This window comes from Microtus ochrogaster, chromosome 7, assembly GCF_000317375.1.
Source record: "Microtus ochrogaster isolate Prairie Vole_2 chromosome 7, MicOch1.0, whole genome shotgun sequence".
NCBI lineage: Eukaryota > Metazoa > Chordata > Mammalia > Rodentia > Cricetidae > Microtus > Microtus ochrogaster.
The window spans coordinates 15553187-15578975 of NC_022014.1; the positions used below are offsets into that span (position 1 = coordinate 15553187).

General features: G+C 46.0%; 2 protein-coding genes across 2 annotated transcripts; both read left to right on the plus strand.

Moving 5' to 3' along the window:
* Positions 1-2801: 2801 nt before the first annotated feature.
* Ccl5 (C-C motif chemokine ligand 5) lies at positions 2802-8636 on the plus strand. The gene is made up of 3 exons (XM_005349354.2): positions 2802-2938; positions 4080-4191; positions 8166-8636. Exons 1-3 carry the CDS (start codon positions 2863-2865, stop codon positions 8251-8253), a joined length of 276 nt encoding a protein of 91 aa, XP_005349411.1. The 5' UTR covers positions 2802-2862; the 3' UTR covers positions 8254-8636.
* Positions 8637-13042: 4406 nt separating this feature from the next.
* On the plus strand, positions 13043-23344 carry Heatr9 (HEAT repeat containing 9). Its single transcript, XM_005349355.2, has 15 exons — positions 13043-13244; positions 14450-14499; positions 15774-15955; positions 16227-16353; positions 16554-16610; positions 16788-16844; positions 17877-17934; positions 18255-18385; positions 19738-19920; positions 20299-20388; positions 20479-20598; positions 21801-21874; positions 22269-22320; positions 22686-22772; positions 22979-23344. The coding sequence occupies exons 1-15, from the start codon at positions 13157-13159 to the stop codon at positions 23342-23344; spliced, it is 1722 nt and encodes a 573-aa protein (XP_005349412.1). The 5' UTR covers positions 13043-13156.
* The last annotated feature ends 2445 nt before the right edge of the window (positions 23345-25789 follow it).

Sequence of the window (25789 nt, forward strand, 5' to 3'; positions counted from 1 at the left end):
GGAGTTGATGGGGCATCACTTTCTGCCTCCAAAGTCTCAGCTGACACAAACTCTGTCCTGGGGAGGAGAACGAAAGGAAAGAAGTGCTGGAGCGTGGAAGTTTGGGAACTGGATTTTAAGTATATATCTTCTGAGAGCCAGCAATGGTCACTGCCTGATTGCCTCCATTGGTCCTCCTGGGTCTTCTAGGACTGGGTACCCGTTCATAGCCCAGTTTCCATAAGAGAAACCAAACAGTAGATTTAACAAATGGCACAGAGACAGCAAGGGCTATCTGATTTCAAATTCAAGTCTGCGTTGCTCCAATCGGGCTTCCTTCTGGAGGGGAGGGGCAGCAGAACCAAGGGGCCCACACTCTGGCAGTAAGCATTCCTAAAGAGTTAGAATAAAAAATTTCACCAGAGGTATGAAACAAAAAAAGCGTCCTCGAAGCAACGTGCAGAAGAAAACAATGAAAATGCACTCTTCTCATGGCAGAGGAGGCCTAAAGTTATCTGTTGATGAGCAATTTTGGAAGAACACATGCTCCCACCACCCTGGCCTCGCTCCCCTGACCCTCCTGGGGGCTCCTCTCTGACCCAAACACACACTCATCAGCAAATACACCGCATGTGGTCTCCAGCTGCAGAAAGCAAGTGCATGCTCAGAGCCTGTGTGGTGAAGGTGAGAAGAGCTGCCGGGGCTAGGCTGCAAACCTAGAGCTTGAATGTGGTTGAGGAGCCGGCTTTAGAAACAGGGGTAATGGCTACTGGAGTGCCTGTCCAACAGGACCCTCTGGAAGCAGAGGGTGGGAGCCAGCAGCTTGCTGTCTCAGATGTAAGGAAAGAGAAAGGGATCCAATCAAGAAGCATACTCCAATTTACATATGGGGAAACTAAAACCCTTGGGGCAAAAAAACTAAAACCTTTGCTTCTGGCTTTCCTGGGAGCCAGATGCCTAGAAAACTGGACTTTCCCTGCTTCAGGCAGTTGATAGGAGTGGCCAGAAGAGCCAGCGCTGACCCACATAGACCTGGGGAAACCCCTTGTCTGACTAAAGCTCTGGGATTCATGTGAAATGGGATTTCATTTTCCTTGGCTGCAACTGGCTTCGTAACATCAGTCTGACTGGGCCGAGAGCCAGCTCAGCTTGAAAAGAGTCCAATGAAAGAAAGAAAGCAAAACAAATACTAGACCAGGCTAGGGGATGAGTAGCGCGTGGCTGGAGGACTGTGGGCTATCAGAGAGGCTTGTGTAAACACACACCACGGGTGTCAGCATTGATAAGAGCTGGCAAAAGGACTCAGAAGCCCACAAGTGTATCTGTTCAGGTCTCTAAAAAATAGTCAAAAGAAAAATCATCTTATCTTAAATGGTTTGATTAACCAACATAGATTTTGTGCAGTTTCTCAATTCATAGAGGAAGAGGCAGGACCAAAGGAAATAACAAGTTGCTCGAAGTCACTAATAAGCAATAGAGAGCTGACAGGGGAAACAATGCTGCAGGGCTTCATGAATATACAGTCTTATAAAACAAGGAACAGATCTGCGGTTATACGCAGCAGGGAGGTGGGGGCATGGAAGGACAGTGGCCCGCGTATACAGAGCTGCAGTATTCCAGGATGAATAAGTCTGCAGATCTAACCCTGTGGTTCAAGGAGTCCCTATTCTTTAATATTTAGTTACACTTATAGACAAAGGACCAAAGTGAGACACAGGACAGGTGGCTTCATAACGCTTAACATGATGGTAACAGCCTCCACCCACCTGTCATCTGACCACATGGTACATGTGTCAAAGGGCTGACAGAGAATTCCAGATTGCCCAGAACCTGAGCTCAGAGCCATTCCCACCGTGGCATAGCCTACTGGAATTACCATCCGCTAGTTCATCCTCCTGGACCTACGATCCATTTGCTGGTCCACTGTCCATCTGGACCCAGTCCTCCCTTTCACTGCTACAGCATCCATGTTCTTACACTTTGCTCCTCTAGCTGGGACTGGACTCTGAGGTTTGGCTCTGACATGCGACCCTGAAGCTTGATTCTGCAGTAGGTACCTCCAGCAGATCTCAACAGTTTTAATCTTTAATCCCATAGAGACTCTTCTGAAGCCCTATAAGTTCCCTTAGCGCCTAGGTAGATATATAGATGATAAATAGATAGATATTATAGATAAATAGATGGACAGACAAGACACAGGCTCTTTTATTCCTGTTTTAGATACTAATATTAACCTTCAGATCATACAGTAAATACCTCTCTATCTACCTGGTTATCAAGGGAATCAGGATTACTTGACAAATTGCTGTCAGCAAACACACTATCCCTTGTTAATGTATTATCAATAAAGTCTGACTCTGTAGAACGGCGCAAGTGTGTTCTGTTTCTGATATAGTGTACACATGACAAACACCCTTCCATGGAGAAAATAGGAAGAACTTGGGAAGTTGCCAAGTGAAGATCAATAGGTCTTGACCTTAACTGACCCCCATTTGCCTTAAGGCAGCAGCTCCCTGCTGTCTGGGGAGGACCTGCTTGGAAGGATGATCTGAGGATGCCGCAGAGGAAGGGTGATGTGGGGGATTTTCCCCCCCACTGTGCTTGGCCGGAGAGGAAACCGATAGTCATCCCTGGACCGGAGGGCAGTAGAGGCAGAGTCATACACTTCTGGAGGAGATTTCAGTTTTCGTTTCCGTTCTGTGGATTTCACTTGTGACAGCAGCTAGTGTCTGGTGTCTACTGTGAAAACTCCCCCAACCCGAGGGAGGGGGCACTTCCTCTGCTACCCTGGCGTCTATAAAAGGTCTGCCTGAGCTGCAGAGCATCCCTGCAGAGGATCCTGAGACAACAAAGGCATCTCCCACAGCCTCTGCCCTGGGTACCATGAAGATCTCCGCAGTTGCCCTCACCATCATCCTCACTGCTGCCACCCTCTGCGCTCCTGCATCCGCCTCTCCGTGTAAGTCCAGGGCTCTGACCACCACTGTTCACACTCTGTCTAGATGCCCACCCCATCCTGCCACCCCAGTCATAGCATGTATGCTGCCTCAGCCCCTCGTCATTCTTATATATTACTGGCAGTGATCTTGTCATCCCTGTTAGGTCTCTAAGCCACATTATGGCAGGATGCTTCCCCCACAATGAACTTGTCTGTGTCTCCACAGTCTACACTACGAACTCTGCAGGCACTCCTAAAGTGTGGACTGGTGAGGCAGGGTAGCTCAGGCTGACCTTGGAAAATGACTCACTTGTATCTGTCACCAGAATGGTTTCTAAGAAATGTCTAATACTTTTTAAAGTGCCCGAGGTGTGTGAGGTGTGATAGTCTCTTGTTTCATAGATAGAAAAGAAATGGGGCAGAGAGAGAGAGAGAGAGAGAGAGAGAGAGAGAGAGGAACTAAGTGCCTATACAGGTCAGGCATCATGCAGATTCCTTTACTTGTGCCAACCTGTTTATTACAACTAGGCTTGCAGTGGCTGTTCTTGACTTACGGTGGGAAACAGAGGCCCAGGGAGACAGATTCTTGCCTAAGGGTGCACACTGATGGAGTGTGGAAACCGGTATCCCAAGCAGCCCTATCTGGCTGGGAAGATAAGCCCCACAGCTCTGCTGCGAGGTGACAACTGTACCGCTGTGTGACATCTTGAATTGACTGACCACCGAGAGCTTCTCTGCTCAGAGCCCTTCACTACAGCCCAGCCAGACTTTCAGGTCCCATATAGGATCATAAGTTATAGTCTTCGGATGCTTCCCTAGATTGTGTTCTACACCCCCAAAGAAACCAAGCTTGGAATCCACGAGGGGAGCTGAAGAACAAGGCAGAGGGTCCAGAGCAGAGAAGGTGCCCCACAGGGTGATGGGACAGAGGATAATGCACAAGCTTGGCTCAGGGACCACGTAGGGTTTGAACAGATCCTTTCGGGCTGCTGTTGAAATCTCCAGTGTGGCAACTGTGTCCTCTGAGCCTCCATTTCTGCCAGGATAGATGACAACAGATGCTGCTTTCGAGATAAATCATGCCGAGGGCCCAGCCCAGTGTCCAGTGCAACTGACCTTTAAGAAAAGGCTCTCCTTCCCCTTCCTCTCTTCCTTTCCCCAGATGGCGCGGACACCACTCCCTGCTGCTTCTCCTACCTCTCCCTCACGCTGCCTCGTGCCCATGTCAAGGAGTATTTCTACACCAGCAGCAAGTGCTCCAACTCCGCAGTCGTGTGAGTCTCAACCCTATGGGTTCCCCTTTGGGGTACAGAAGCCCCGACCACCCCACCCCACCCCTGTCATGGTCTGACTATAGCCCTGTCACGACCCTTCTCGGAGAGTGCCCCTTATCATCCCCACCCACCCTCTAGGCTCCTCAAGGGTCCATGGCTCCTCACCTCCAGCTCAGTCCCCAGCTGCAACATAAAAAGAACTGGACACAGTATCCTTCCGGCACTGCTTCTCAATCTGCCCATTGCGACCCCTCTGCCAAACCTCTATGTCAAAAATATTTACATTATGACTCATAACAGTAGCAGCATTGCAGTTCTGAAGTAGCAACGGAAATAATCTTACGGTTGGGGTCACTACAGCATGAGGAACTGTATTAAAGGGTTGCAGCATTGGGGAGGTTGAGAACCAGTGCCTTAGAGGATCCTGCCTACCCTGACAGACACAGTTCCTAGGATGCAAACTTTGGTGTGAGCACAAGCTGAAACATCCTGGAGAAGATCCACTCCACCATCCCTCTCTAGTTAAGAGCCCAAAGTTTCCATAGTTCACACCCAATCCAGCTCAGCTAATCCTCTGAGGAAAGAGGCAGGGTCAAGGACATATGTCCTATCTCTGTCACATCTATGTACAAGTGTCTAAACTGTGTGTAGCCCTGACATGTGTGTGCAAGTCTCTCCGTGTAATGAAGCTCAGATTCTGAGGCATTTGTCTCAATGCTGCACAGCAAGTGAGGGCTGGAGCCTGTCTCTAGGGCTCCCTATTCCTGTTACAAAGCAAAGCCACTAGTGACAAAAGCGGAAGAGACAGTTAAGATGTTAATGATTCACAGAATGAAGATGGAGAGCTATAGAAACAGCTCAATGGGTAAGAGTACTTGCTGCTCCTGCAGAAGATCCAGGTTCAACTCCCAGCATTCACATGATGGTTCGCAATCATCTGCAACTCCAGTTCCAGGGGATCCAATGCCCTCTCTCCTAACCTCCTCAGCCACCAGGCACACATATGGTACACATACAGACATGCAGATGAAATATACACATAAAATAAATCCAAAAATAAAAGAAGAAAATGGGACAATAAAAGATTGAAAAGTGTTAATCCAAGAAATATTTTAAGATATATTTATTTATTTATTTATTTATTTGTTTTTGGTTTTTTTTTTTTTTTTTGTTTTTCGAGACAGGGTTTCTCTGTGGTTTTGGAGCCTGTCCTGGAACTAGCTCTCGTAGACCAGGCTGGTCTCGAACTCACAGAGATCCGCCTGCCTCTGCCTCCCGAGTGCTGGGATTAAAGGTGTGCGCCACCACCGCCCGGCCTATTTATTTATTTTGTATACAGTATTCTGTCTGCATGTATGACTGCAAACCAAAAGAAGGCACCAGATCTTGCTACAGATGGTTGTGAGCCACCATGTGGTTGCTGGGAATTGAACTCAGGACCTCTGGAAGAGCAGCCAGTGCTCTTAACTACTGAGCCATTTCTCCAGCCCCAATCCAAAATGTTTTGTGACCCTGATTCTAAAAGTGTAATATTAATAATTAGTATTACTAAATTTAGCTCTAAAAATTAGCATTTTTAAAAACCATCCCTTGAGCATCTATTATGAGCAGGCAGAGATGAATAAAACTGTGATCCTTGGCTTTGGAGATTTTATTTAGTAAGGGCTATAAGTGAGACACAGAATGACTAAAGCACCCTATAAAACATTACTAAGAGAGAGAAGGGGGTGTGTCCAGCTTCAGGGGTGAGAGGGGCAGTTCAGAGGTGAGTACTGTAAAATGCTATTCATGGAGAGATTAGGAGAAGTGTGGAGGTGGGGTGTGTCTAAGAACATGTTCACGGGCTTCTCCTTTGGTTTGTAGGGACACAGGAAGAGAGCAGAGCACATTGAGTGTCAGAAAACTGAAGAAAAGCACAGAGCTGGCCAGAGTCAAAATGACCTGGAACAGGGAACGCCTAGAAGAAGGGGGTGTAGATGAGAGGCTGCTGAAATCACCCACATTGCAGTGTTGTAGGCTGAGTGATACCCGGAGGCAAGAAGAAACAAGAGTCAGGAGCTTTGGAGGCTGTCAGCCAGGGTAACAGATTTATGGTCAGGAGCGAGAGATAAGGGTGGTGCTGAGGTTTCGATGCTGGGATGGAGAGGTGTGCGGGTCTGCAGGTCTGTCACAAGCTTTTCTTTTACACCACCAACCAGCTCCCAAATCAAGACAGAGCCTTAGGAATGCTCGGCCTTACCTTACGACTGCCCCGCTAGTTCTTTTGTTTTGTTTTGTTTTTTTAGATCTTTTATTTATTTATTTATTAAAGATTTCTGCCTCCTCCCCGCCACTGCCTCCCATTTCCCTCCCCCTCCCCAGATCAAGTCCCCCTCCCTTGTCAGCCCAAAGAGCAATCAGGGTTCCCTGCTCTGTGGGAAGTCCAAGGACCACCCACCTCCATCCAGGTCTAGTAAGGTGAGCATCCAAACTGCCTAGGCTCTCACAAAGCCAGTACGTGCAGTAGGATCAAAAACCCCTTGCCATTGTTCTTCAGTTCTCAGTAGTCCCGCTAGTTCTTATAACTTAATCTATTTCTCTTCATCTATGCTTTGCCTTGGGCTTTTTACCTTTCTTTCCTTCCGAATAGCTTACTTTCACTGCTTCTCCTATCTGACTGGCTGCCGCTGCCTGGCTTCTGGCCCCGGGCGTATCCCTCACTTTCTCCTTTGTTCTCTTCTCCCTCTTCTCCCTCAAGCCTAGATATCGCCCCCTCATTTTCTCTTTGCTCGCCAACCCACCTATCATTTCTCTGCCTAGCTGTTGGACATTCAGTTCTTTATTAGAGCAATCAGGTGACTTAGGCAGGCAGGCAAGGTGAAACAAATGCAACACATCTTGACATAATTGAATAAATGCAGCATAAACAAACACAACACGCCTTCACATAGTTAACATTCTACAATATTCTGCAGTATAAACAAACGTAACAGTTAAAGCGCGTTCCACAACGAAAAGAGGCTAGGCCACATTGTCTTGGTCTAACACGGCAGAGCTGGTCTGCCGTGTTAGAATCCTAGTTATGTCATTTGGTAAACTGGGGCCCCTCAGCCTCTCTGCAGTAGTTCCAAAGAGGATAATTATGGCACTTTGGGGGGGGAGACTAGGTCACAGAGAGAATAATAGTCCTTAGACCATCCCCTGGCACATAATGGGTATAGAGAATGATCAACCTGCTATTGTCGTTATCTAAATGGTCTGGTGGGTGCGTGTTAGAAATGAATGCAATCATCCATCCACTCACTCATTTAATAAATGTACATCAAGCATCAACTATATGCCAGGCCTGGGGCCGCTGGAGGGAAGAGAACTCAAGGGGGCAGTGTCCTTGAGGAGACCTGCTCTTCTGAGGAAGGTAGAAAGGAAAGTCAGATGAGCAAAGGGCCCCAAAAATGGAGGCGGGAAGGAAAGGAAGAATTACCCAAGATGACTTGTTCTTTGGTATCACATACCACATAAAGGAGGAGGAGGAAATGGAAGCCCAAGAAATTCTGACTGCGGGAGTTGTTATCCTGGTCCTTTGACTCCCCAGCTACAGGCTGAGAGTGACAAGCACCAGCAAGTCCTAGGGCTCCCTCTTCATTTCCTCAACTTGGGTTCTGATTTAAGTACAATCAATACCCAACTTCCTTAAACTCAGCACTCAGCATAAGGCCTAGAGCAAGGCAAAGAGCCAAGAAAAGGCCAATGCTTGGTCTACTCCATGCTGAGTTCTAGATTTGTGTGTGTTTGTAGGGAATTAATGTGATTGAAACTCTGCCTGTAGCTGGAAGTCTTTTGTTCCAACAGAAAAAAAAAATGTCTTCTAAAAGGAAGAAAACCGCCCTGAGCTACAACAAAGCCCTACCCACCTCCCACAACCATTTCCCTATATGCTTTTCAGTCTCCGTATACAAAAAGCTGCCCCGCTGTTAACCTCTTCCTCTCTCCTACAGCTTTGTCACCCGTAAGAACCGTCAAGTGTGCGCCAATCCAAAGAAGAAGTGGGTTCAAGAATACATCAACTATTTGGAGATGAAATAGAATAGAGGGTTTCTAGAGCCTGATCCTATATCCCTTACCTGTGCTTGCTTGCTGTAGTCCTGACCAGCTTGGGGATGGCACTCATCAGCCCCCTACTCCCACTCATTCTAGGGATGCATAGATGCTACCATATCTAGAGATTATAGCAGTACCCTCCCCTAGAGCCTGGAAGGTCTACTGAGACCCTGCCCATGACAACAGGAAGTCTCCAGACTCTGAGCTTCAGGCTTCTCAGCTTGGTTTGGGGACCAGGAAAGAAGCCTGTGGATCTCTCAAACAAAGAAGGAAAAGTGGAGACCCTATACACAAATGTTCATGTCTCAGGCCCTCACAGGCTCTGTGCAGCAAACCCAAGAAATCAGCATTTCATTAAAATTTCTGATACAAGGACCACGGCTGGTTTCTGGTTTTCTTTCTTCCTAAGGAAGCCTCTTCCCTACAAGTATTAAGCATGCAGAGATGGAGGTACACACCAGATAACAACATCAAACGTATGACCTTGGCAGTAGCAAGGCTGGGAACCAACACCCTCTGGAAACTAAGCATAGATAGGCAAAGCTGGTAAAGTAGGCAGTGACTTACCTACTAGGGTTGGAATCTAAGTATCATGATGTACTACCTATAAGTCTCCAAGGGTTTATCTGGATCCCGGCCACAACGCCTCCCTGCTTCCTCAGGCTTTGACTGACCCATGCCATATCTCCAGTGGGCTACTCTAACACTATTATTGTCCCTAGAAGATGACTTGAGGCCTACATTATTTTAGATAAGGTTTTTGATAACTGTGCCAACTGTACCAGCACGGGGGGGGGGGAGTTGTTCACCTTTCCCACCCATGTGTCCCTTCAGGTGAACACATATAGGAACAGATGCAGTCACAGTTTAGATAACATTAGTTGAACACTATGTGCCAAGCATTGGCTCGGCCCCTCACATCCATCACCCTCTTTCGTTTTATAACCTTAGGGGTAATCCGGCACTAATAGTAGATCTGTTTACAGATCAAAACTGTTTGCATTTTTAAATTATGTGTGTGAGACAGACAAACAGACGACAGACAGACAGGGCACTAATATTAGATCCGTTTACAGTACAAAACTGTGTTCGTCTTTTTAAGATTTATTGAATTATTTATTTTATGTATGAGTGCTCTATCTGCATGTACGACCTTGTGCCAGAAGAGGGTACCAGACAGATCTCATTATAGATGGTTGTGAGCCACCATGTGGTTGCTGGGGATTAAACTCAGGACCTCTGGAGGAACAGTCAATGCTCTTAACCTCTGAGCCATCTCTCCAGCCCGTAAGGTTTTATTTTTTTTTAAGAGTAATAAAGATTTATCTTATTTTTATTTGTGTGTATGTGTGATCTATATGAGGTGCCCAAGGAGGCCAGGACAAAGCAGCAGATTCCCTGGAGCTGGAGTTAAGGACAGTGGTGAGCTGCCATGTGGGTTCTGGGGATTGAACTTGGGTCCTCCAGAAGATGGACCAGTGATCTTAATCACTGAGCCATCTCTCCAGTCCTTTGTTTGTTTGGTTGGTTGGTTGGTTTGGTTTGGTTTTTCAAGACAGGGTTTCTCTGTAGCTTTGGAGCCTGTCCTGTAACTAGCCCTGTAGACCAGGCTGGCCTCGAACTCACAGAGATTCTCATGTCTCTGCCTCCCAGGTGCTGGGATTAAAGTCGTGTGCCACCACCACCCATGTTTTCATTTTTAAATTGTGTGAGAGACAGACAGACAGACAGACAGACAGACAGACAGACAGACAGAGGATTGGGGAATGGACATGTGAGTGGGTTTCACCTTCTCCTCTTGTCTTCTCGAGAGGGCCGGGATCAACTCAGGTAAACAGGCTTGCGCAGCCGGCATCTTTCACCCCTGAGCCATGTCATCACCTCAACACTCAGTAAAACTCATGGGAACATGGAATCTGCCCAAAGCTCCACAAACAAAAGGAAAACAAAGTTAAAAAGTTTCTAAACCCACTAGATCTGATACAAAGGCCTCTATGTTTGCCCATGATCAATTTACAAAATTTTAAACACAAAAATTTACAAATAAATTTTAAAAATTCTCCCCTCTTCTCTGGTATACACATTTTTTTCTGAGCCATTCAAAGCTGCATATGCAAAACCTCTACACTGCGAAGGGTTTCAGTATCATCTACTAGTGACAAGAACATTTCATATAACCACTGAGTGAAAACACAGGAAACTAACATTGACACTACTATTTTCTAAAACATAATCATCAAATATACATTATCACACCTTCCCACTGTCTCAATAATGCCCTCTTCAGCAATTTTTTTTTAAAGTAAGACTCTGATTCAGGCCAGGAATCACCTTTGATCCCAGCACTAGGAAGGCAGAGACAGGTGGATCTATGAGTTTGAGGCCAGCATGGTCTACAGAGAGAGATCCAGAACAGTCAAGGGTTCATAAAGAAACCTTGCCTCACGAGGGGTTGTAGGGAGGGATCTAATTCAGTATATAAGCTATATTTAGTAAAATATCTTTTTAGTATTATTTTTAAAACAAAACAAAAAACAGAATCTCACTGTGTAGCCCTGGCTGCCTGGAACTGGCTATGTAAATCAGGGTAGCCAGGAACTCACAGGAATTCACCTGCCTCTGCCTTTTGAGTGCTGGGATTTAAGGCATGTGCTATTATGTCTGGCCTTTTGAGTGTTCTTTAACATACTTTTTGGCGTGTGTGTGTGTGTGTGTGTGTGTGTGTGTGTGTGTGTGTGTGTAGGGGGTTCCTATGTAGCCCTAAGTTGCCTGGAACTCCCGGTGTAGACTAGGATGGCCTGGAATTTAGGGTAATCCCCTCCGTCTTTGGTGCAGAGCTTACATGGCTGACCCATCATGCCCAGCCATTTGTTTATTGAGTAGTATCTCAGTACACAGCCCAGACTGGCCTTGAGCTCTCAGGCTGGGGTAACAAGTGTGTGCTTCATCGCCCGACTGAACATCATTGGGGGGGGGGGTGTCCTTAAGAGCATTGAAATTGCCAAGATGTTTAGCTTATATTTTTGTATTTTGTATATTGAAGCAATTTTGGTAGGAATTCCACTTAAGCGACGTTGTCTTCATCTATGCAGCACATACAAGCTTATCATGTCACTTGACTTCTATTAAGTGTGATGACTCAATTATCCTTATTTTTTAATTTTTTAAATTTGTTTATTCCACTCTATATGTATGAATGTTTTGCAAGCATGCATACATGTTCACCACATGTGTGCTTGCTGAATTCCCTGTAACTGGGGTGATAGATGGTTGTCAGTCACCATGAGTGTGCTGGAAATTCAATTCAGGTCCTCTGCAAGGGCAACAAGTGCTAACCACTGGGGCCACCCACCTCTCTAGCCCTAATGATCCATATTTTTTTGATGCATAGTGTCATGCTTAATTTTGGTTGTCAAGAAATCAGTCCAGCCTGGCCGTAGTGCCACAAACCTTTAATCCTAGCACTTAGGAGGCAGAGGCAGGTGGATCTCTATGAGTTCAAGGCCAACCTGGTCTACAAAGCAAGTTCTAGGACAGCTGGAGCTGTTACACAGAGAAACCCTGAATGAGTATGGAATCAAGCCACTGGCATACCTGGAAGGGATTTCCCTTTTTCTTTTTAAGCATAAATTTAAAAATCATATTTATTTTATGTGTAAGAGTGTTTACCTGCATGTCTGTACACCTTGTGTGTCCTTTTTTTTAATATTTATTTATTTATTATGTATACAATATTGTCTGTGCATATCCCTGCAGGCCAGAAGAGGGCACCAGACCCCATTACAGATGGTTGTGAGCCACCATGTGGTTGCCGGGAATTGATCTCAGGACCTTTGGAAGAGCAGGCAATGCTCTTAACCACTGAGCCATCTCTCCAGCCCCACCTTGTGTGTTCTTATAAACCATCATAAATGGCCATGTAGGTGCTGGGAACCAAACCCAGGTCTTCACTAATGATCTTACCTGATGAGCTACCTCTCCAGCCTCTTAATCAGCTTATTAGTAGTAGTAGGAAGATCTACCTTTACTGGAGCAGCACCACAGGGCTAGGCCCTGGGCTGAACAAAGAGAATATGATAAGCACAGTGTTCTCACTGTGACTGACAGCCTGCTGCCACAATGGATTGCCACCTGAACCATGAAATAAAATAAACCCTTTCATCCGTAAGTTGCCTCTGTCAGGGCATTTTAACCACAGCAACAGAAAAGAAGACACACAGTAGACTTCCTGCTGTGTGTTGACCTACTGCACGCCAGCACTGTTAGACACCAGGGTGGAGTCAGGTGGGGAAGGAAGCTTGGGGAGGAAAGCCTTCAGAAATGGCATAGCACTGACATGGATCCCAAAGGTCTGAGTCAGGTAGCAAGGGAGGGGAAAGGCCGCAAGGTAGATAGAACAACACTAGCAAACAGAAGAGATATGAACGGCAGCTCCTTATCACATAGCCTTCTACCAGCAAGGAGGGATGTGCGAATAAATGAGGTTTTTCTATCCCTGTCATTTTCCTGAAGTCAGTCCTGTGAACAACGCCTGCCCCTCACATGGCTTGGTGGTTCACAAACACACGCCGGGCCCCATCAAAACCACTGGAGTCAAGCAGACTTTGTGACTTTGCCGCTTTCCTGCTGAGGGAAATGGAGTTCGGCCAGCAGTTCAGTCAGCGGGCCAACAGGGGCCAGCAGTGGGGCTCAACAAGGGAACCGGGTTCTGTTTCCATAGGCAACCTGGTTGCTCAGCTCTCGGAAGCTTCCCTCTCCAGAAGTCCAGTGTCTCCCTGGTTTCTCTTTGCCAGCGGAAGGAAGGGCCTCGTCAAGCAGCCCCCCACTTTGCTTCACGTCCTTGAATTTTTTGGCTGTCCTGGTTCACCTCTGCCCTACACCAAAAAGGATGGGCCACGAAAACCAGTCCAATTTCGCTCAAATCCCCAAATCAATGTTCAACTACCCATGGCTGGAATATCGAAACCGGAACAAAAGTGAGGACCAGAAAGGAAGAAATGGAGCCAGGGGCGGGGCCTGATAAAGTAAAGCTAGCTAGCTAGACCCAATCTCAGACGCTGGGTTTAGCGAATCCTTAGGAAAGGCCAGGGCAGGCCTCTGAACATGACTCCCCACAGCCCTCACAGTAAATCTGTTTCCTCAGACTTACTGGATTATTCAAGTGGCGACAGCTGTGTGTCCCCAGCTTCTCCCATACCTGAGCCTTGCTCCCTGCACCAACTCTCACACCCCTGGTCTTTGCATAAGGTCTTCCCTAAGTCCACTGTTCTTACCCCCGACTTTTCTGGTTAACTTTTTTTTTTAGTTTTTAATTTTTGAGACAGGGTTTCTCTGGGTAGTCCTGGCTGTCCTAGAACTCGCTCTGTAGACCAGGTTGGCCTCAACCTCCGGGATTTGCCTGTCTCTGGCTCCTGAGTGCTGGTATTAAAGGTGTGCGCCACCACCACCCGGCCAACTCTTGCTTACCTGCAAGACTTGGTCTGTATCACCTCCTCTAGGAAATATCTGCTCCCCAGCCCCCAGGGTGCCTCGCAGCCATACCGCCTGTGTGTATTTCCATATGAGTTTCTCTTTGTAAATCACTACACACCAGGAGTTTTGCCTCAAATGCTAGACCAGTTCTTCCCAAAATGTCCCAGAATGATCAGATCAAAGCCTGGAGAATCAGCTACTCGGGGAAGGAGTGCCAGAACTCTGGACTTTCACATGCCTTCCAGGCGAGTTTAATGCCCGTTCACACTTGAGAGAGTGAGTGAGAGCAATAGTCCTCACCTTTAACTGACTACAGGATCTTCGGGCGAGCTTGCCCAGAATGCCCAGGCTCTATTACCACAGATAAGACGCAGAGTAGCCTGATACAGGGCCTAGGTGTGTTCAACTACCATTCCAATAATTCTGATATGCAGCCAGGGTTGAGGACACTCTGCTAGTGCTGTGTTCCTTAAATGTCAATGGCATGGAAGGCTCCGGGGGTCTGGTTGAAATGAAGCTCCTGGCAGCGTTTCTGGAAGGCTCGCAGGCATAGCACTGACGGGAAAGCGCCACCCTGGGTCTTGGGGAAATACCTAGTGCTAGTATTTACTAACTGTAAACAAATGAGGACCTCCACAAAGAGCTTGACCCCACGTTTTTAACTCCTGTCTCGTCTGAACCACGCTTATCTCCTTTCTGCTCTTGCCAGAATTCAGAAGGGCCATGGCTCCTGTTCATCTGCCCTTGTCCTGTTACAAGGTAAGTAACTTTCGTTACCTTAGGAGCTGTGTCCAAGGGTACCAAACTCCCTCCCAATTCAAGCCAGCTCACAGAACTACTGGCGTTCACCTGGGGGTCTGCCGTTAATGCTGTGTGATCTTGGACAAGTTAATGACCTTCTCGGAGTGAACCTTCAGAGTCTCCTCGTTAATACGTCAACAGTGCCTGCCCCCTTATAGAGAGTTTCTAATGAGACAAAGTCTGTAAGGCCTGGCCTATGCAGAGTGCTTGCTAAAAGGAATCATTTTGCTAATGTAGCAAGCCTTACTTGAGGTTGCCAGAAAAAAACACAGACTGTACAATCAACTTTAAATATCCCATAAGCAATGCATGGGATTTTTAAAAGCATATAAATGTCCTAAATATTTTATTCATTACCTGAAATCCAAATTTAAGCTGTCATCCTTTTGAAATTTCTTATTTATGCTTTCTAAATACAGAAGTCAACATTCCAAGATTTGAAGTCATGACAATCACTGGAAAACCCTTAAAATACTATCAGTCACTAAATTGAGAGCTCCTGGCTGAAACCCATTTTTCCCTGTTGTGTAGAGAGATCCGTTGTAAAGATAGAAAAGTTTTGAGAGATGCCCGAATCTTGGCCAGATCCTCAGAAAACCACTGGCCTACACAAACCCCTCTGCTACAGTCAGAACTGTATCCCGCAGTTAAGGGCTTGGGATCTTCCATGCACAAGGCGCTGCATGTAGTCTCAGCAACACACACAGCCAAGCTGTCCCACAGTAAAGACAGTACTTGAAGGAAGCCTGTTTTCTCGAGGAACCTATGAGATTCATGGAGGCTGATAACTATGTAACATACAAAAGGTGCTCTTGTCTGAATAAGCAGTGACCTCCCTGCCCTAGCTTTATACCTCCCCCAGCCCTGGCCTCCTCCCTGCCCACATGACCTTTCAAAGGCTTTGAGATTCTCAAGTAACCAAACCATGAACCCAGATCAAGTTACAGATCCCTTCAAGATCTAGGGTGCTTCTGGGCTTCACAGCTATCTTGGGAGAGGAGCAGAACAAGGAATTAGACTTGTTTTACCAAGAAGACTGAGGTCTTGGGATAGTAAAATAGCTTTTCCAAGTCATATAAACGGGGGAGATGCTAGCTGTGGCTCCAGCCTAGACTTAAAGTGGTATCTCTCATGTTTCCTTTCCCTCCCTTCCATCCTTTCTCTGGCCCCAGCACTCCAGTAATGGCCTAGGAATGGCCTCTGACTGCTCTGCCACTTTCTCTCCCTGCCAGTTGCCAAAGGAGGCATTTCCCCCGAGTCCGGAGTGCTGGAGGGTGCATGCAAGCAGGCCAGACTCAACTCCTGCCTTGTATAATAAGAAGAATGAGCTCTTCATACACTGGCCCACCCTGGATGATCGACGCAAGGAGCGGGAGTCACAGAAGGTGTTTTGGAGAAAGAGAAAGCTCCCAAGGTGTGCTTTGCCCGTGTCCATATTCTTCACACCATACAACTCCTCCAGGAAAGGAGAGGAAGAATCAGCATGGGGTGAGCCAAGAGTGGGACAAATCAGGTCCTAGATAGAAAGGATCTTGGGGTTCTGTAAGTGCAGCTCCATCAAGTGAGTATCATTGAGTCCTTCTCTGGTCTCTTCTCTTGAGGCTCTGTGGCACAGCTAGGGTCGTGATACTCGTAGGAGGGGAGGAAGAAGGGGACCGTGGCTCTCTGTGCAATTTCTCACCCAGGTACTTCAAAGACAGTGCCCAAATACAAAACCTTCATGTCTCCATCAGCAAGTTGACTTTAAAACCTAAGTTGGGAACTGGATCGTTAGATCCCACCAAGGACCCCCTGAAGTGCCAAAGATTAAAGGTCAGGACCATGGTAGGATGAGGGCTGTGGATACTCCTTTTCTGTGGATACCTTTACCTTGGGTTCAGACTACCCTTCAGCCCTGAGTCCTCCTTTGCCAAATGGAGGGATGGGAGAATGGGGATGGGGTTGGCTGGACTGCTTTCAATTTGGAGTTTTGCTTTTTTCTTCCATCGAACTGGCCCTCCTTGGATGAGCAGGAACTCACAAACAGCCTGAAATCTCCAAGAGAGGATGAACAGTGCTATGCGGCCTATGTGAGAAGCAGCAAGGGGGTGGGAGGGCAGCTTCCGGGGGTGGTAACTGAGATAGAAAGGGAAAACCAGCTAAAGGTGGATGGTAGGGAGCGGGGACACCCCAGGTATAAACTTCAGCTGTGTCCAGAAGACAATAACTCTTGAGCTGGTGTCCGAGGACTTTTTCCTTTCCTACAGGCTTTAGGCCATCTGGGCATCAATAACAAGTTTGTCATAGAAGCGCTGTGGCAGGTGGTGAGTTCTGGGGCTGCATGGAGTTCAGGGGTATGTAGAGGGTGGGAGCATGGGTACATAAGGCTTTCCAGAGTACCAGGAAAAAGTCAGGTTCACCATTGTGTAAAGTTCCCATTTGTGTCTTTGGCCTCTTTAGACTTTAGCTTGAGGACAGTGGGAATCTGAAGATCCTCCTTGTTTATGAAAACACTTTGGACTGAAAAGGCCAGAAAAGAACTGGAGCTGTAGCTTAGTAGCTCATGCCTGTAATCCTAGCACTCAGGAGGTGGAGGCAGGAGAACTGCAAGTTCCATGAGCTTGAGCTACATGAGTTCAAGACCAGACTGGGTTGCATAGCAAGATCGTCTTAAAACACTAAGGACTGAGGAGGCAGATCAGTAATAAAGCCTTGGCTAGCATATACCAGGCCTTTGAGTTCTATCACCACACTGGGACTGAGTTCATCCTCTGACTTAAAACATCACTCTGGGCTTACATGTGTTAAGCTAAGCATCCTGCTATCATTATTGATAGAGGTCAGTTTTGTGTGTGTGTGTCTGTGTGTTTTGCTGGGGTTTTTTTTTTTTTTTTTGGTGTTGTTGTTAGTTTATTTTGAGATAGATTTTTTACTATGTTGCCCATGTTTTGAACCCATGGGCAATCCTCCTGCCTCCTGACCCCAACTGTTGGAATTACAGGCATGAGTCACCACACCCAGCCTGAGCCTAATCACTCATGATAGTCACATCTACAATCTTACTGAGCTCTCAGAAGAGTTAATAGTATCTCACAAATAGAAGCTCTGAGAATCCAAGTGCTTGCCTAAGCCAAGTGACTATGAGATACCGGTAGCATAGAGAATGTGCACAGAAGCCATCTCCCTGGCTTGGTGCTACTTCCTGGCACCATCCTGTCAGTGTATTCTGTGTGAGCATGAACAAGTCGCTCTAGTTCTCTGGTTTCTATTCTGTAGAAGTCACACTGAAACAATCCTTAAAGCTTTGACAATCCATTACTTTATGGTATGCTTTCACTATTTCCTCCTTAAATCAGGCTCAAACTGGTTCAGCAAAAGTGAAGGATGAGGCTTATAGAGCCCTGGCCATCCTAGGTATGTTCTCACCCTTTGTGGGAGGTATAAAAGCGTAGCCACTTTCTTCTGTGGGTGTGGGTGAAAGGGAAGGGGGTATGACCTAGCGTTCTGCAGGGGCTGGGAACTACCTTAGGTACTGTTGGGCAGAGAGGACAGGGAAGGCTCTACAAGTTGCGTTCACGCTTCACCAGCTCTCTGATACAGTGGGAGAATGGGCAACCCCCTGGAAACCAGTACTTGGACCTCCTGTCTTCAGAGTAAAGTGGAGTTAAATGGGTCCTTACAGAGAAGAATAATCCTTGAGGCCCTGCCCTGACCTGAGCACCCTCCCTATCCAGGTTGCTTTAATAAAGTTGTGATCCAGGCTCTCATCAAACAGTTGAAGGGCCAAAATGAGGGACAAAGGAGAGAGACCCTGATGGGGCTACGCGTAGCTCTGAACTCCTGGGCTGCTGTGCCGAACAGCAAGGTGACTGGGAAGAGAATCTGTAAATGGGGCAAAGAAGGTCAAGGCAATTGGTGATTTCAGCTCGGACTTGAGTCCGAAAGAAGGCAGCCTGACTCTTAGATTTAATAGGAGACACTGTCGTTGTGGAGTTCCCTCTAAAGTTGAACAGAAGTATAGGCTGATAAACTCACAGTTAGAAGCTCTGTAAAGCTGAAAAGAGTAAGTGAGATTCTATAAGAAACCAGCATGTCTGTGCTCTTTAAGTGGGCGCCATCGTTATCATCACCTCTAAAGCAGCCCGTTGAAGCAAAATCTCTGTCAAAAAGTCAAAGACACTAAGGGGGTCCACTGATATGGCTCTCACTTATTGGGGGGTCTCTTTAGAGCCCCCATCCTCTACTCCAGACAGTGCTTCGTGTAAAAGGGAACCCATTCCTCATCCATGTATTCAGCAAATACATATTAAACAGTTACCATGTGCCAGGCACTGTTGGTCCCTTAGGATTATCAAAAAACCAAAAAGGCAAAGCATCCTGCCTTGATTGTGGGACTCACAAAAAAATAAATAATTTAATAATTTAATATGCAGAAGTATATATTTTTGTTAGTGGTACAAATGCGGTGGGAGGAGGTAAGTAGCACCAAGATTGCCAAGTAAGGATGAGGATGGACTGTAATTTAGACATGGTAGACAGAGAAGGTCCAATTGAGCAAGACACGAAGATGCTTTCCAGCAGAAAGACTACCCAGGGCAAAGGCGGGGACATGACGGGCATGGTCAAGGATCAGCCAGAAAAGGCAGTGCTGTTGAAATGGAATCAGAAAAGAGAAAGCAACGGGAAATGAAGGTCTCGTCCAAGAAGTTCACAGACTAGAATGTATGTGGCCTCGTGGGCTTAAGTACCCGGGCTCTTACTCTGTATAAGGAACTTTCAGAGGTCTTCACCAAAATGTAGTTTTCATTTCAAAACGTTCACTCTAACAGGAGTTTGAGGCCAGCCTGGTCTACAGTGTGAGTCCAGTGCAACACGGAGAAACCCTGTCTCGAAGGGGAAAAAATATATGACTTAGGAAAGAATAGACAGGAAAAAGTAGGGGAAAGAGAGCAAAAATCATGTGATGGCTTGAGGCTTAGTTTAGAGAAAAATGGTCGAAAGCAACATTCTAGAAAACATGAAGCCTGAGCCAGGGACGGCAGCATGTGCCTGACATCCCAGCTCCTATGAGACTGAGGCAACAAGGCCCTGGGTTTGGGGTCATCTATAAAATGAGTTCTTAGCTCAAAAGGGAAAAAAAAATTACATTAAAAGGTGACTGCCCGCTGAAGCCATAGCGCCTCCTGCTGCTCATTTTATATATTGTTTCCCTTTAAGAGACCTAAAGTTGAAAATGAGGAAGAGCTGGTGCCTGTGCTGCAGGAGCTGATAGACAAGTCGCTGAACGAAGTGTCCTTAGAGGCAGCCCTGTGCCTGGGTTTCCTGAGGCCCAGAAACAGCATGGTCCGAGAGTTCTTGCTGCTATGTCTGTGCGAAGGGCCCATGCCTCAGAGGATGAAGGTATGAGAGGCAGGAAGCCAAGATCCCTGGGAAGTGCTTGGCAAACAGTGGCCAGTGTTGACTTGGGTGCAGTATGGTTTCATCTGGGCGCAAGTTTCATCTGGGCACACAGCACAGTTCCCTGTGTGTTAATGAATATATAAATACATGACTGTGGGGATATATGGACAAATAAGTGTACACACATACATATATTTGGTATGAGTGTCCATTTATTTATATGTGCACACACCCACTTGGACTCTTATTCAAAAGGCCGAAAAGGCAGAAAGAAGCACCTTCTCCCTAGTCCCCATTGAGTTCTAGGCTAGCCCTAAAGTCTGCTTGGCTATCAGCACACCTCTGGGTACACCATATATCCTGCCCCATCCTTCACAGGCACTTAGGATGCTGGTCAAGATGATGAAAGTTCACTCAGCTGCAGTCACCAGGGCCATTCTGGAACAGCTACACTCTGTCGTCATTGACGTAAGCTCTAGGCTACTTGCCTTAGCACTTACAGAAGAGGGTTGGAAAAGGCACCATCTTTCCTTCACACCTCCCTGTCCCTTTCCTTAGGACCGCTTTGAAGCTACCCAGATGCTCAAGACCATTGGACTGGAAAGGATCCAGGCACAGGGACTGGAGGAACTCACATTTGACCTGCTCAAGAAGAAGATACACAATGAACCCTTCCTAGTAAGACCATAGTTCTCAGGCCTAAATCTCTCCTCTTTATTCTCTTGAGATGCTGATTTCCCGACCAACTCCAGACTCTAGTATCAAAGAGTTTCAAACTGGTTTTAGTATCAAACTGGTTTTACCCTATGCCTATCATGTAGTCCATGTTCTTAATCTACCATTTCTGGTCAAGCAGTTCCTCAGCACAAAAATGCTACCCAAGCTGCTTCCTGCTATTCATTTCTTCTTTCTTCCTATGAAAATGCTATTGCTCCTTCCAGACTATTCCAAGCCCAGTGTGGTAGTACATGCTTATAATCCTAGCACTTGGAAAGCAGAAGCAGTCCGGAATTCAAAGGCAGTCAGTCTCAGCCACAGAGCAAGCCTGGGGACCCTGTGGGCAACATGCGACGTGATAATCAAGGGTGGTCCAAACAGCACCTCCTAGGGGAGCTTTTCCAAACCACCAGACTCAATCTTGCCTTTCTCACATCCATTGCATTTAACTCTACAGAACTGCAGCATGTCCACATGGTTCTAAAATGTAGATTGTCTCGACTCTTCATAAAACTTCCCCGTGGTTTCCAGTGCCCTCAGGATGGCTTACTTTGGGTACCATCTCAAGCCCTACTTACTTAACTCTTTAGTTTCCTCCCTCTCCAGTGCGAAGGACCAAACCCAGGCCCCTGTGTACAGTAGGCAAGTGCTCTGCTACTGAGCTGTGTCTCAGGCCTTGATTCTTTGAAGACTCATTGTAACTGGCCTGAAACTCACACTCCTCCTCCCTCTGCCTTGCAAGTGCTGAGATTACAGTGTGCACCACCCTACTCGGAGCCTCTCCAGCTTTACTTCTCGTGCCACATGCGGGCTGTGCTTAGGGTGGCTAGATCCTGACTGGCCCTCCTCTACCAGTGTAATTACTGAGTGCAATTCTGAAAAGCCCTGGTCTGACCACCTCAGAAAATCAACTGTCTCCCCACCACCCGCCATTCTTCAACAAGCTGAGGTATCACTTCCTGCCGGAAAACATCCCAGAACCTAAGAATGAATAAGGAAATCCTATGTATGTGTGCACCTTTCAGAGTACTGTAACTGCCTGTCTGCTTGTCCTTCACCTATTCAGTTGCTCAAGACAGTTTTTGTAACATAAACTAAGTGTGTAGTAAAGGTATATGATGGTACATCCGTGCCTTCTCTCTTTCTGCTGTCTCACTCTGCAGGCAATGAGGCAGGCTGTGTCTGAAACAGCAGAAGTTCTCAAGATGAAGCCTTTAATAATGAAACTGATGGAGGCGTGAGTTGGACTAGATAGGGCCAGAAGGCAACAGCGGGGTTGGCTGAAAATCTTATCTGTACTTCTGGGCAGGTCATTCTGACTCTAGACTTCTGTCATTAAAAAAAAAAAAAAAGGCCAGTAATACCACTCAGGGTTGCAATTAAACTATATTATAACCCCAAGGAAACTTTCAGAATGCCAGGAGTTGTGGTGAGGATCAAACCTTAATCATCATTTTAGTATTTCATTGTGAACTATAGTATCTGTCTCCCAGCTTCTCTGATTTGAGAAACGAGAGGGGAATGAAATCAGCAGCACTCACCATCATCATGTCCTCTCACTCTGGGCCTGAGACATAAGCAGCCTCCCTCTCCCTTTCCTGTAACTGAACAACATACTCCCTTCTACACAGGCAACTGATGAGCCCAGATGCCAGTGACCGCCAGGAGGCAATCATCTCTTTGGTAAGCAGTGCTATTTTTTTTTTCCTGAATCCATTTTTGAGGCGTCTTGATGATGGTGAGGGAGTAAATGACTTTGCAGTTAGTGAAGATAAGAAAGAACTGTGTGGTTCGGGAAGGTTATTTACTTTGGAATTCTAGTTCTATTGAAGATTCAAGCCTTGGAATCAGTGGACATAAAGGATGTGATTAGGTATTAGAGAAAAAGTCTTGATAAGTGGGAACAAATCCCCAAAGGCCAAGGCAAGGGAAACCAAATCTCTCTATAGGCCATAGTGTCAACTCAAAGTGAGTAAAATGGGAAAGAGGACGGGGCATCTTACTTTCCTGAAGCTGGCTACTTAGGCAGATTCATTTTCTCTGCCCAGGGTGCCCTGGGGACCCGTAACCCACAGGTGTTCCACTTGCTGCTGGATATGCTGGATGCAGAAGAGACCCAGTCTGTGAAGAAGAGTGTAAGACTCCTGTCACAAACCCTCCCATTCATTTTACTGTTTGTTCACAGTCGATGGGGCATTGGGGCAAAAGTCCTCAGACACTGTCGCTTGATTTGATCCCTTAGGGTCACAGTAACCATATCTAGAATCTCCTCTCAGATTCTACCTCCTTTCCCAGTCCCAGCCCAAAGTGAGCCAGCCTCAAGGTCTTTATTTCCATGCAGATACAAGAGACATTACTTGTTTGGGCCGCAAGCAACCCCTGGATCCAAAAAAAGCTGCAGAACAAGGTTTTCTTCGTGTATGATGTACCTAAAACTGGGAAGATAGAGCCTACAAGGTTCCGGAAAGAGCCCGAGGCCATAGATGACTTGTGTATCAAAGACTTTCGACGTGCTAAGCTGAGCCCCTTGTTCATAGCAAAGTCCTGCAACAAAGAAGGTGAAAAGCAAGAGGCGCCTGCTTTCTCATTCTATTTCTCCAAACCAAGAAAGCAAAGGCCACAGGCCACAGGGCCTTGGGAGCCAAAAATCAGGGAACAACTCCGGAACTTGGTGAGGCCTCAAAATAGGTTTGCTTTTTGGGCCTAATTCCTAGTCTCTTCAGGATGGTTTCCTGATAACTCCTTTGTTTTCTCTTTCATGAATAAATACTTGTCACTTTAACTAGCTTTGGAAATACTACGGCTGCTCACTCCGCAGACTGCCCTGGAACATCCTCCTTCCCGTGGCTGGGTGTTTTTTCTATGCAGTCATATTTCCTTTCATCAGAGCAAAGGAGGAAGGACAGAGCCAAAAGTTCTCTGTGGCTAGTTTTCCTCTTGTTCTAGCTTCATTCTGCTGCTGTGACAACTACCATTACCAGAAACAACTCAGGAAGAAAGGATTTATTTGGCTTATTCTTCCAGGTCACAATCCACCACTGAGGGAAGTCAGAGCAGGGATTTAAAGGCAGGAGCTTGAAGGCATGAACACTACCTGCAGGTTTATGCTTAGCTAGCTTTCTTCTACCTCCATGGGATGACCCCACTCACAGTGGAACTGGCTCTCCTGTATCAATCTGGAATACAATTCTCCCACAGACAGGCCCACAGTCCAATCAGATCTGTAATGCCTTAAGTGAAGTTTTCTCTTCCCAGGAGACTGAGATTGTATCAAGCTGACAAAAAATAAAAAACAAAAAGTAGGACACTTCCCTAAATCAAGTCCCTTGTTAGTGCCCAGAATCTGGCAACAAAACTAGTGAGCTGCCAAAGAAAATACAGAGAAGATACTGGGAAGTTTGCTTCATTTTCTTACTAACTTTGCCCCAACCTAAATCTAAAATGGTGAGAATTTTAACTTTTAAATTTCATTTAACCATTCACTCATGAGTACCTATATATGTATGTATATGAATCCATACACCACAGCATAACTGGAAAAGTCATTTCTCTCCATATACCTTGTGGGTCCCAGGCATCCAACTCAATTTGTCAGGCTTGACAAAAGTACCCTTAGATGCTGATTTTTAAAAAAAATCTCGAAATAAAAAAAAAAGAGACATCTAGCTATGTATCCCACCTAGACTTAGTACTGCTGTTCAGCTTTAGTCAGAGCCAATCCAACTCTCTGCTGCCTACCTCATAGTCATTCTCTTTAAAAGACCCCATTAACTTTGTAAAATTGCCTTAGCTTTTTCTCTTATTTCTATTGACATTTGGATTTCCCTTTGTTAACCAAACCTACTCCACCAATCTCAACAAACTACAACTATTATTAAAAGGTTGCAAGGTGTGGTAGTACAAATCCATAATCCCAGCATTTGGGAGGCTAGCAAAAGAATTTGAAGTTTAAGGTCAGCCTGTTCTACACAGTAAGTTGTTTTAAGATTTAACCAAACCCAAGTCTTCTACAAGGGCAACAAGGCTTTTAACCATTGAGCTGTGTCTACAGCCTTATATAGTGAGTTTAATGCTAGTCTGAGCTATATACAGCCAGAAAAAAAAAATGGTGAAAGGGAAGAAGGGAGAGAAGAAATGAGGAAGTTGAAGGTAGTGTGGAGTGAGACCTCTGGAGAAACACTTGTTTTGTTTTTGGAGACAGGGTTTCTCTGTGTAGCCTTAGCTGTCCTGGAACTCACTCTGCAGGCCAGGTTGGCCTCAAACTCAAAGAGACATGCCTGCTCTATCTGCTGAATGCTGGGATGAAAGGCGAGTGTCACCACAGCTCAGCAGAGAAACACTGATTTTTTTTTTCTAAAGTGCACTACAGTGGTAACAATATAAAGAATAAATGATCAACATCTGAGAGCTCTGGCAAGTGACTAAATCAAAACAGACTTCAGATAAGTAAAGAGATGAGAATGTTTGAAGAAGTGGGGCTTGTAGATACCCTTTATTTACTGTGAGGGGGCATGCAGAGATCCCATTTCCAAGATTTGTTAGAGGGGTGTGTTACATTTGGAAGTTGTCCTAGAATCAGTTCTATAGATTCTGATGGTTGAGTGGGCATCTTGGGACTCTGAGAGGACGTAATGGGAGGTTGTGACACTCTGGTGATAGACCCAGATAGATGGTAGGTACTGTGTGAAGTCATTTTTGCTCAGTGCTATCAAGTCTTCTGCTGAGGATTGGTGAAATTAGGAATGAGATATTACCATGTAGGGACTGGTTATCTTGTTGAGTAATAAAGCATGCCTCCTAAGGCACCATAAATATGGAAAAAAAAGGGGGTTAGGGATCTGGGCAGAGTTTTACACAAGTTGAAAGCTTAAACAATATCATTAATAACGCAATGTTTTTGTCTGTAGGCTGTTGAAACCCAGGGAAATAAGAATTACAATCTTGTTCATCCAAGATTGGCCAAGAATGGCCAAGGAAAGAATATCTTTCCTGTCCTTGGCAGGAGAGATACTAGGAAATGCTTATATTTCCAGAAGAGAGAAACCATACTCTCTATAATTAATTATTTTACTTTGTATTCAGAATTCAATTCTCTTCCAAAACTTTTACTGAGGCAGTAGTTCCTAACAGTGTCTGCACACATTTATTTATT

Excerpts from the sequence above, each read along its gene's own strand:
- Ccl5 (XM_005349354.2), top strand. The coding sequence starts at position 2,863 with ATGAAGATCTCCGCAGTTGCCCTCACCATCATCCTCACTGCTGCCACC. Across the intron at positions 2,939-4,079 it reads TCCTGCATCCGCCTCTCCGT|ATGGCGCGGACACCACTCCC; the intron begins GTAAGTCCAGGG and ends TCCTTTCCCCAG. Across the intron at positions 4,192-8,165 it reads TGCTCCAACTCCGCAGTCGT|CTTTGTCACCCGTAAGAACC; the intron begins GTGAGTCTCAAC and ends TCTCTCCTACAG.
- Heatr9 (XM_005349355.2), top strand. The coding sequence starts at position 13,157 with ATGGGCCACGAAAACCAGTCCAATTTCGCTCAAATCCCCAAATCAATG. Across the intron at positions 14,500-15,773 it reads TGCCCTTGTCCTGTTACAAG|TTGCCAAAGGAGGCATTTCC; the intron begins GTAAGTAACTTT and ends TCTCCCTGCCAG. Across the intron at positions 18,386-19,737 it reads CTGCTGTGCCGAACAGCAAG|AGACCTAAAGTTGAAAATGA; the intron begins GTGACTGGGAAG and ends TTTCCCTTTAAG.